At 59.1% G+C, this 11,279-nt stretch overlaps 2 protein-coding genes across 3 annotated transcripts in view; both read right to left on the bottom strand.

The window, feature by feature from the left end:
• LOC110573273 (signal transducer and activator of transcription 5B) overlaps positions 1-11,279 on the bottom strand; it is an 871,639-nt gene that overhangs the window by 260,358 nt on the left and 600,002 nt on the right. The gene's annotated exons all lie outside the window — the stretch shown is intronic.
• LOC110573238 (2',3'-cyclic nucleotide 3' phosphodiesterase) lies at positions 1,011-8,061 on the bottom strand. 2 transcript variants are annotated; one of them, XM_021681707.1, is made up of 4 exons: positions 7,939-8,061; positions 6,075-6,744; positions 3,779-3,918; positions 1,011-2,430 (listed from the first exon to the last, which is right to left on the bottom strand). In XM_021681707.1, the coding sequence occupies exons 1-4, from the start codon at positions 7,939-7,941 to the stop codon at positions 1,981-1,983; spliced, it is 1,263 nt and encodes a 420-aa protein (XP_021537382.1). In that variant the 5' UTR covers positions 7,942-8,061; the 3' UTR covers positions 1,011-1,980. The 2 variants fall into 2 exon arrangements, with proteins under 2 accessions (XP_021537382.1, XP_021537383.1); XM_021681708.1 differs by having other exon boundaries at positions 6,075-6,633.

The raw sequence follows: 11,279 nt of genomic DNA, 5'->3' as shown, positions 1-11,279 counted from the left end.
AAGCTCATGTGGAGTGTGGCTGGGTGCTAAGTCTGAGGCTGGGCTGACTCAGAGGAGGTTTACACAGGCCCTCACAGTCCTGCGGCCACTGCAGGCTAAGGGACAGGAGGACAGGGACAAAATCCTGCCTCCTTGACCCCCAGACCCTTTCCAAGTGGGACACGTAGCTCCTGGGCCCCAGGGTCCAGTCACAGACCGTAAGCTCACATGGCTGGAAACAGCATTCTTAGTAAATACCGCTCGACTTCTCCGTGGCTGTCCCGTGTGTGGGAGACAAGCTGGGGGAGGAAGTGGTGGCCAGTGTCCTGCTGTTCAAGTCAAGCATAGTGTTCATGGCAGGTAATCTTTTTAGGAGTTCCAGGCAGAGGGATTTGAGACTTGGACGCTTAGATTTTTGGCGCTTTGGTAGTAGAGCTGGCTGAGAAAGGACCATGGCCCAAATAGGTAACTTACTGCTTCTCCTCCTTCTGAGCCCAGGCCCCTTTCTTTCCAGGTTTCCCCTGCTGGCGCCAAGGCCATGGCGCTAGTATGACTGAGTTAGGCCTGAGAAGCTCCCCCGCGGGCCTGTACAGAACTCCCGAATGTCAGGTGTTCCCTTGTGTTTGCAACACCATGACCTGAGGGTGGCCTTCCCTAGAGAGCTGGCGGAAACCCAGACCAGGAACCGCTGGTCTGGCTGAGCAGTCCCTCTGATTGCCTGGGGCTGGCACACCTGGGGGCCTGTTGCTGCAGTTAATGGGGGAGGACAGGCTCTGCGCCACGTCCCTCAGACCCAGCCACCCCCCCCACCCACTTTCTGTGTGCGTCTAAGATCAGCCGCTCTCCTTTCTGCCGCCTCATGAAAGCCAACACTGTTCAGCTGCCCGACCTCACCACAGCTGTGCCCAGCCAGCGGAGGGGAGACAGGACCGATGGCCCCAAGCTGTGGGACAAAGCCAGTCCTGATAACACTAGCCCTGGCCCCAGGGAAGACTGCGCTGGGCACAGAAGGGTGAGAGAGACTGTACACGGCCAGGATTAACACGGTTTATTTCACGGTCAGTCTTACAAGTCACTGAGGTCGGGCAAAGCCAGGATAGTAACTTAAATCTCCAGCACTTTCATCCAGTGACAACCCGATTAGCGAGGCCCTGTTACTGAGCAGGGGGGCAGCGGAGGGCACCCCAGGAACCACAGCACACGTACCAATGTTAAAAACCCCTTCTCAGAGGCACCAGCTGGGGCTTGGCCCTGACCAGCCAGGGGTCCGCTCCGTTGGCCCTTGGTTCCCACCGACTGACCCCCTGGAGGGGAGGCATCAAGGAGACAAGCTGGACTGGGCAGATGGCACTTGCTCTGGCTTCAGTCTCCTCATCCCCGCAGCAGAGCCACACCACCGGAAAGGTTGGCCAGCCCACCCCATTCCTGGGGCGAGACCTGCAGCCAGCTGGGAGGTGGCTGTCCAATGTTCCCTAGTCACAGTGTAAAGGAGGAGGGGACAGGCACTTAGGGCCAAAGGTAGGACTTAAAGCCCCTTTTGTACCCTGGTAAAAAGCCCCAGCCTACGTCATGGGGCTGCAATGATTAAGACTCGGGGTCAAAGCCCAGGGATTCCCCCACCCTCTCAAATCCATGGCTAGTTTCCTGTAGCTGCCGTAACCACCCTGTGGGGACATGCAGCTCTGGGGCGTCTCCCCCGCTGGCCGGCTCGGGGCAGGGGACCCGGGACAGGCGGCAGGGTTTGGGGTTGCGGCTGCGGCTTTGCTCTGGGTTCCTGAACGGCGCTCCCCACACCCCGTCTTGTGGTGAAAGCTTGAGTGTTAGAGGGGACAAGGGAGGGCAGGAAAAGTTACTTTACAAGGTTTTAAAAAGTTACAGAAAGGTTAACTCTGAGTAAAAAAAAAAAAAATCTTAAAACAAAGATCAGGCAGAAGGCATGCTTTCCTCTGCCCCCCCTTTCCCTTCCTAGGAGCGGGGGGGGGCTGACAGTGGCAAGAACGCTCAAATGATGGTGCAGGACTGCAAGGCGCCCCCCTTGCGGCTGCCGTGTGTGGGCACAGGTTTGCCCTTCCCGTAGTATCCCGTGAAGATGGCCCTGACCTCCAGCTTCTTGGCCAGGCTCAGCAGCCAACGCCCATTACCCAAGGAGTAGAGTTTGCCCCGGTTGAGCTCACCCACCTCCTCGCCTCGGCTGCCCCCCTTCTCCTGCCGCACAATCTCCAGGAGGTCAATGCCCGTCTGCACGGGCTCCACATCACCTGCGCAGCCAAGGGTGATGTGAGCCCGGCTCCCCCGGGGCAGGCTGTCAGAGGGGGACAGCTTGTCCACGTCATTTGGCCACAACGGCAGCTCCTGCTCGCTCAGCTCCACCCGGGCTCCCGTAGTCTTGGGCGTCACGAAGAGGGCGGTGACGGTCAGCGTGAAGGCCTTGCAGTAAGACTTCTTCACGACCTGTGGGGACAGAACGACAGCGCTAAGCCGGACGTGGTGGCCCCCAGAGCAGACTGTTGACCAAGGATGGGCCTAGCAGAGGTGAGCAGCACTGGGCAGAACCCTCGGGTAAAAGGCGCACGTGGCCCTTGTCTCATGGGAGGACATCTTCCCACGGACGCGGGCGAGGCTGACGTGAGACGCTGGAGGTGCCGGAGGTGCCAGAGGGCACAGGCAGTGCCGAAGGCCAGACTTGCCCGACTCAGAGCCTGGTGCCCCACCTCCCAGCGGCCCTGGAACCTCGCTGCGTTGGCTCATTCACCTGTTCTACGGGGACGATGCTGGAACCTACCTCAGCGTCCGGATTAAACGAGAGTCTGGGTGAAGATTCTAGAACAGTGACAGGCACGTGACAAGTGCTATTGTCACTGCTACTCAGCTCATCCGGGTAAAAGCCACCTGAGTGCCCCAGGCAGTGTCCCAGAGGTCAGAAATAAATGCCTCGGATCAAAATCCACCTCATACGCCTTGGTTTACATCTGCTTCTAGCTGACTCTCCGACCACCTCTCCCAACTGACCATAAAGTGTCTCTTATCTGTGCTCACAGTCCCTCGTGCCTGGTGCCTCACCGCTTAATAAACACGGCCGAGCGCACGAATGGCTGAGCCGGTCCGGACGTTACCCACGCAGCCACGCAGCCCTGCTAGGTGCCGCGGTACGACCGCAAGCCCAACGGAAGACTGCAAGCGGGGGGACCAACGAACAATCAGGAAAACGGCTGCTGCGTTAACAGGGGCGGACAAGTGGGGGAACGGGTCGGGGGTGGAGGAAGGCCTCGCCCAGAAGGCCACCAGGGGCCGGGCCACGTGCCTGTGGCTTAAGGACCGCGCATCGGAGGCTGCGGGCCGAAGAGCGGCTGAGTGGGAGGAGGGAAAGGTGTGGCACCCGAAGCCAAGAGCCCCACTACCCCTCAATGCGCCCTCCTCCAGGGCAAGGCCAGGCCTGGGGACCGGGACCTCTGAGCACCAGGCTCGCTGGGGCTGGGGCCACCTAACCTTGGGAACTCCAGACAGGCTCAGAGGCCAGCGCGGGAGCCTGCTGCCGGCCCTCAGTCTGCAGCAGGAAAAGGCATTGGCGGCCAGGCCTTGGGGGCGAGCGCGCAGGCTGGTGGCAGTGCTGGGGGCAGGCGGGTAGACAGGGCAGCTGGCCTCTGTGTGACTGAGCCTGGGGAGGGGGCGAGCTGGAGCAGGGGATGCCATTTTTCCTGAGAGGCTGTCTGGCTTCTGGTCCCCGCCTTGAGCCGGTCCCCATTTCCAGAAGACCCTGCCCTCTCCCCACCTCAGCCGGGCATCCCCGGGGAGCACTCACATCCTGCTGGGCATACTCGTCTGCCCCTGCAGCCTTCCCGTAGTCACAGAACTTGGTTGTGCAGTGCAGGACACCTGGGGGTCTCTTCCCGAAGTAGGTGACCAGTTCGATCTTCTCCCTGGGCTCATCCCCAGAGACAACTGCAGGGAGAGAGAGAAGGGGGTCAGGACAGGAGAGCAGGGGCTATCCTAATACCCATCACCAAGACCGTGGAGGCTCGGAGGGAAAAAAAAATGACGTCAAGTGTAAGTTCTTCGGCAATCCACCATAATCCACTCCTTCCTTAGTTGGTCAAACCAACAGCCACGTCAAAGCTACAAAAAGGTGTCTAAATTCCCTGGTTTCACGTTATGTAGATTTTTACATCCCTCTTCAGATTTGGAAAGTGACACACTCGTAACCCAGGGATAGGCAGCATAGGCCAAGGGACTCTCGGCCTTATCAGCTACACATCTGGAGGGAAGCAAGTCATGAGAAATGGGGTAGAAAGGCAAAAGAACGTTGGAACTGTTGTATGATGGAAGGAGTCAGAGCTTAAGTCCTTTGGCCTGGGGCACGATTGACCCTTTTCTGTCAATCAAGTACCATTAGGGTAACCATACACCCATTTTCCCAGGACCACCTGGGGAACTCTTAGCCGAGCCCCCTTTCACTTGGGCCTACCCAGACCAGAAGTTACCTGGTCACTATAACATGGACCGTGCAGGCCTGTTTGGATGAGAGCCTATAAAGGGCCTAGAGTAGGAAGGGTCTTGGGATATAATGAGATATTATATGGTGAGACCTGGGGTATCTGTGATTTCAATTTCCAGACTCCAAGCCTTAGGGCTCATTTCAGAGTCACTAGATCTGTTGTATTTACTCCCAGAGTTGAGTCCCTGCGAGGATATCCCTCACCCTCCACAGGGGAGGGACAGTTGTGCTCTGAGAACAGGCGCTTGTGTCCTAGGCAGGAAAGGGCGGCAGTTTTTAGTGGTAAAGGCAGCTTCAAGAGGCAGAGCAGCTCTAACCAGGGGCCCTGCCTGTAGGGTGCTTTTCTGCCAAGCAATTCCAGGTGCAGGGCTCACACCCGGACAACATCACTGCGGGCGTCACGGTTCCCTGGTTTCCCAGCGTTCCAGCTTTAGGAGCCAAGAAGAGACCTCTGAGCACATACCCAGGCACAGATTTTGCCCCCGAAACAACACAGAAATATGGGTGGGGATATTTCAAGGAGGAAAATAATCTAAAATTTGGGGACACCAGAAATGGGTTAAAGGGACAGATTAGTGGGTGACATATCCCTAAGAGGCCACTGCAGGAAAATGAAGGCCTCCCTTATCCCAAACCTACCCTTCCCCAGAGCAAACAGCCCTTCCCAGGAGAGGTCCCACCCAACATGGGGAGGCCCCTGCTAGAGCTGACAGAGTCCAGGGCTCTCACCATGGCTCTGGGCAAATCCCACAGCCCTCCTGGGCGTTTTCCCCTCCGCAAAATGAGGGGTCTGGACTAGGTGTGTGGCCGTTCTCTGGAGCTGCGGGAGGCCACAGGAGGTGCACTGGGCAGCCCGAGACCTGGCACCATACCCAGTCAAGTCACAATAGTCTTAGTTGTCATTTTTTTGCAGCTTAGGATTCCGTGGAATATTTTTTTTAGATTATTTTATTATTTATATATTTAGAGAGGGAGGGGGGACGGGCAGAGAGGGAGAGGAAGGAGAGGAGAGAAAGAATCTTAAGCAGGCTCCAACGCGGGGCTCGATCTCATGACCCTGAGATCATGACCTGAGCCAAAATCAAGAGTCAGTCGCTTAACTGAGCCACCCAGGCGCCCCTTCCTTTTTTAGTGATCTCTCCACCCAACATGGGGCTGGGATTCATGACCCCGAGATCAAGAGTCGCAGGCTCTACCCACTGAGCCAGCCGGGCGCCCCTCCATGGAATATTCTACTTCAGAAAGATGGCTCTGCAGCTGAACACAAGGTAGAAACATCGAATCAGGTTCTCCCTCTCGGGTGGTAGGAAATGTGGACATGCTTCCCGTGGTGCGGGGAATTTGTCCCTCCCCCCATCCAAAGACAGGGCCAGTGGTCTCCATCCAGGGGGGCAGGGAGGAGGGGGCGCCGTGAGAGGAGAGGGGTCCCTGGGAAGCAGCTCTCTCCCCGTCCCCCTGCGCCTCCGCCTCCACCCCTGCGGCCTCACTCGGCCCTGTGCTGGGAGGGCAGCGGCGGTCCCGGGCGCTCAGCACCGCGAGCCCAGCGAGGGAGGCTTGGGAAGGCCGCTACCTGCCCGCATCCCGGCCCCCGCCCGCCACCTACAGTGTCGCAGCTCCTTCTTGAAGGCCTTGTGGTTGCTCAGCTCCTCCAGGAAGGCCTGGCCGGCTTTGCGGAGGCTCTCGGAACTCTTCTTGGTCAGGAACCAGCCGAAGTAGAGCGGCAGGAAGTCCTTCTCCAGCGCCGGCTTCAGCTTCTTGAGCTCGTCGGCCGACAGCTGCCACTGGTTCTTCTCCTTGAGCTGGGCGCAGTCCAGCCGCCACGCCGTCTTGGGCTCCACCAGCACCACCTGGTACTGGTACTGGTCGGCCAATTCAAAGAGCTGCTCCAGCCGCTCCCGCTCGTGGTTGGTGTCATCCAGCACCAGGACGCGCACGTCCCGGCGGCAGTAGGCGGCCAGGTCCTCGTCCAGCCGCTTGTACTCCTCAGAGAAGTCTCCTCGGCCCCCGGGGGTAATCTTGTAGGTGTCGGCGGACACCATCTTGGTGCCGTCCCGGTACCTGTCCACGATGACCCGCGCCAGGGTGGACTTGCCGCTCCCGGGCAGGCCGCGCAGGATGAAGAGGGTCTTGCACTCCTGCAGCGTGGCCACCGTCTCCTCATCCTGCAGGAAAGGAAACTGCAGCTCAGGCTTGTCCTTGGCCCCTGAGGAGGACATTTTGCGGAAGAAGATCTTGGGCAGGAACGTGTGGCTCTTTCGGGAGAAGCTTCTGTTCTGTGTGTGAGGAGGGCAAGAGCAGATGTCAGCCGGCTCGCTCGAGGCCACCCCACCGGCCTCGCCCCCTTGACTCTGGCCTCGTTCTCCTCGGGCCTCCCAGCCCTGAGTTATAAGCGCCCCCCCGTGCGGTGGGCACCTTCCCAAGCCCAGGACTGGACCTTCTCCTCCTCCGGCCCGGGGCGCCGCCAGCGGGTGGTGGTGGAGGAGAGACGGGAGAGCTCGTCTGAGGTTCCCAAGCCCCTAATTCCCGCTGGTCAGAGCTGAGGCTTCAAGGATCCCCCACTGCTGCCGCCCCTCAGCGGGGAAGCTGCTGGAAGCGCAGGCCCGTGCCTCTGCAGCGGACCCTGACGTTATATTCCCGGCACCTACTAAGGATGCCCTCTTTGGAGGTGGGGCTGCTCTGTCTGGGCGAAGGCACAGCTGCCCGGGCTCCGGGTGCGCAGAGGAGGCTGGGGGTGGAGAAGGGTTACCCGAAGACTGCCTCCCCTGCCCCCACAAGGGCGGCAACAGATAATACTCTCTTGTCTGGGATGGGGGGGGGACAATGGTCCCACAGAAGGGCTGGTGGGAGGCAGGGCAGGAGAGCGCCGGACAAAGGGCCTCATTCACCACGCCTGCCGCCGCCTCCCCTGCCCCTCGGCCCCCCACAAAGGCGTGGTCTTTGTGCCTGCCCCAGGACTGGGCGACCCAGGGCACCTGCGTCCGGGGTCCAGCTCTGAGCCCCACTTTGCTGCGTGTCAGCAGCACCTCTCTGAGCCACTTGCTTTCCCGCCTGCTAAAAGCCACAAGTGACACCACCTGTTGCGGTGAGCGGTCTCCTCTAACGCGGCTGCACCTCCCGGCGGCAGCCCGAGCGCGGCGCGGGCACCGGCTTTTCTCAGAGAAGGCCCTCGGGCGGGGAGCAGGCGACAATGCCCGCCCCGCACTAGCCCCGGGCCACACTCGGTGGCACGAGCTCCCGCGGCGCCCGACCCCGCGCTCCTCCAGCGGCCGTGCCCGCTCCCCAACTCGGCCCGGGGCTCCCCTTCCTCAGGCTGCACCCCGCGGCCCAGCAAGCCAGAGCTCAACTCCGGAACCTCGGGTCCTCATTTGCATGCCACTTCCTCCCGAAAATCCCCCCGAACTCCCGTTTTCCGTCAGGGTGCTTCCCCGGCGCGCCCCCGCCCCTCCCGCCTGTCCGCGCCCGCTCACCATGATGAGGGGGGGCGCCGCCGCGGCCGCCTCGGCAGGCACTAGCTCTCCGGGGCCGCCCGCCTGCGCGGAGGGACACGGAGCTCAGCGGTGGCCAGACCGCGCGCCAGGCCGCCTTACATAGCCCGGGGGCGGGGCGGGGCCTCTCCGCGCAGGCGCGGCGAATCGAAACCCGAAACTGATCCGGCGCGGAGAGGAAGTGGTCGCGCGTCCCGCCCCGGCCGGCCGCGGCGCACGTGTGCCCTGGAGCGGTCCCGAGGAACTCTAGACAGAGGGAGGCAGTCACCTTTCCCCGGCCCCGCGCCGGGGTTGGGATGAGGCCAGGGAGGCAGGGTCATGCAAATGCAAGGTCAGATCCGGTCTTTATTTAAAATTGTGATATTGTATTCCTCGTGGGGGTTTTGCGGTGTGTGTGTGTTTTACAACATTACATTAACATACTATATGTTGCTTAGTGAGTTTCGTGGCGCCCCGTGAAATATTGCATCTGAAATGCCTCACTCGCCTCACAGTAGTCGGGGTCTGGTCCTAGCTGGCCTAACTTCAGCCCTAACCTTTCCAAGGACTGTAGAGATGGAACCAGGATGGCAATAGCCAGGAGACAAATGAATAATGTAGTGAAATCCTAGCTCATCCTCTGAGGCAGCTGTTCAGCTGCCACCTCCTCTGTGAAGCCACCTAAAGCTCGGTCGGATTTTGGAGAGCTTCCCGTGTACCAAGTGCTGTGCTGAGCACTCACAGAAGCCTGACGCCAACCCCGGAGTTAGATACCCGTTCTACGGAGGAGGAAACCAGCTCACGGATTTACTTGACTGTACCTCCTGGAGGTGGCGCAGGTGGAGTCCATCCGCCCCTCCTGGGGACGGCTCCCTGTTCTCGGGCAGGAACTCTCTTTCTCTGGGCTCCTCGAGCACAGTGCCCCTGTCAATGCCAGCGTTCACTTCATCGTGCCTGCCAGTCCTCAGCGTGACCCATCATCACTTCTCCCATCAAGCCTCGCACAGTGCCCTGCCCATAGCAGGCACTCCGTAAGATGAACCCACGGCCAGTGGCTGCCCAGACGTACCTCTACTCCCAGGCCTTTCCTTTTCTTCCCCTTTAAGCTAGCCTGGTCCCTTGGAGCTCACCTGTTTCTTCACCATCCTGAAATGCTTTCTGCTTAGCACCCCTATCATTTCTTCCATGAGGTCCCTGGACAGGCCCAGGGGAGAGGAGCACATTTCCCACCTTGATCACACTTTGGATCAGGCCTTGCTTGGAGTCTGTGTTTGTCACCTGGCCAGGGTAAGGTCAGCGTTCTGCTTGGAGAGTGGTACCCCGAGTCGGGTCCTCATTCTCTAAGGCTCTTGTGGGTGAGCAGGGAGGCAAAATGACAGACTCGGGATTTGTAAGAGTGAAAGGTATCTATTGAAAGGAAAACAGTAACAGAAAGAGGCAGAGGCGACCTGTGGAGGAGCCCAGTCCACGTGTTCTCCTATGAAAGAAAAATCTCAGCCTGAAATTTCAAGTCCAGTTGAATAAGATCCCCGAGGCCCCTGGTCCTGATGCCTGCTGCTTCATTCATCTTCTTTTTCACCTTATTCCACGTTTTCACCATTTTCTGCCTTTGTCACTTCTGCTGTTTCTCCCAGTTCTGTTTTCCCTATTTCTTCTGACTCTCTTCTGTTGTCTTCTGAAACTTGACTCTCCAGTCCTTCCGATTCCCTTCTGCTTAATTCTGCTGAGGGTTTCTGGTCCAGCTCTGAAGGCCTCCTGTAAATTTCTCTTGATTCCATTCTGCCCACTTCTAACGGTTTCCCGTCCTCCTCTCCTTCGCTTTCTGTGCCCAGGTCTCTGGACACTCTCTTGGCAACATCTCCTGAGTCTTGCCCTGTGGCTCCCAGCCCTGTTCTGAAGGAGCTGGCTTCCCCTACTTCTCTCTGCCTGTTTTCTTCTTGTCCACTCGCTGCGACCCTCAGAGTTTCCTGAGACAACTCATCTTCTGTCTCTTTCTCACTGTCAGCTGGCTCTCGCTCCCAGTGTTTCATCACCTTCTCGGGCTCGTCTCTCCCTCTTCTCGTGCTTTCCTTCTTCCCTGCCGCTGCTGCTCTCAAGGTTTCCAATTCAGCGGGCTCTTCTGAAAAACAAGAGAAAGGAGGGAAGAAAAGTAAAAGTTTGTCCATCTCTGGGCCTGGGGGCACCTCAGCCCCTGGGGGCCTGTGCTTCTGAGAGACAACGGGTCACTGTTTCCTGAGCACCAGCCCTGTTCCAGGCATCCGGCAGGCTGCAGAGGTGATGTCACGCGGTTGTCATAGAATTCATGGCATAGTGTCAGTGATTGGAGTTCGTCGTCAAAGGACCTGAGACTGATGACGGAGAAATCACAGCCAGTGGTCGCGCTGCCAGTAAATAAATGGCAGGGCCAGAATTTGAACCCAGGACGGTCTGCTCTCAGAGCACACTCTCTTTCCCTACGAGAAATAACACAGGTGCTGGGAAACGACAGGGGTTCTTTTCTCCAGCATCCTCATTCTGCATTATTCTTTGTCCCTGGGAAGCACATTCATCATTTACTGGGAGTTTCCCTATCAAAATATGAGCAGACTGTTAGCAGGAAGTTCAGCTGGGGAGCTATTTTTATGATCAAAAGGACGCTTGCTCCATGTTTTTATGAGCTACAGAGAAAAGTCACAGTGCCCTCCTGAGTCTCCCCCATACTCTCTTCCTGGAAGCCCCTGGTCTCTAAGATACCGCCAGGCCCGAGGTTCCTAGCAGGGAAGAGGCCGCCGCGTGGCCGTGAAGACCTGGGCAATGCTGCCGCCTGCCGGTCCGGGGGCGAAGTGCCCGGCAGCTGCCGTGGGCCGCAGGGCCGCCCGGGCACGTAGCCTGCCAAGGGGATGGGAGGCCGCTAGGAGCTTCTCTTGCCCCGGTGGCTCCCGAGAGCAGCTCTAAGGGCCTGTGGGAGCAGAGGCAGATGCCCTCCCTGAGGAGACCCAGCCACCACATGGCAGGCGCTGCATAATAAAGGGCTGTCATCTGGCTGCTGGGGCACCCAGAAACCTCACACCCGATCTCCCCCTGTGCCTGGGTGCCCGGAGGGGTCACCGCCGCGCTGCCGGGGTGATAGACCACAGCGGGGCGGGCAGAAGCTGAGTAGAACTGTCATCCTGTGGCACCCCTCCACCCCCCGCGCCCGTGTCTTCGCTCCTGCTGCTTCCCGCACACGCGCAGGAGCCCCTCTGCTGACAGCTCAAATCTCCTGGCTTTGCCCCTGGGCTGTGGGCTCTTCTGGGGCAGGGGCCGAACCTCTGTCTCTCCCAAATCCCACACTTTCCCAGCGCATGACGAGTGCTTAACTAATA

This window comes from Neomonachus schauinslandi, chromosome 15 (assembly GCF_002201575.2).
Source record: "Neomonachus schauinslandi chromosome 15, ASM220157v2, whole genome shotgun sequence".
NCBI classification, from domain to species: Eukaryota; Metazoa; Chordata; class Mammalia; order Carnivora; family Phocidae; genus Neomonachus; species Neomonachus schauinslandi.
This window is presented reverse-complemented; position numbering and strand designations above follow the sequence as displayed.

Coding starts and splice junctions, on each gene's coding strand:
- LOC110573238 (XM_021681707.1), bottom strand. Junction 3,919..6,074: donor CAAGAAGGAGCTGCGACACT/GTAGGTGGCGGG, acceptor CTCTCCCTGCAG/TTGTCTCTGGGGATGAGCCC. Junction 2,431..3,778: donor ACGAGTATGCCCAGCAGGAT/GTGAGTGCTCCC, acceptor CTGTCCCCACAG/GTCGTGAAGAAGTCTTACTG.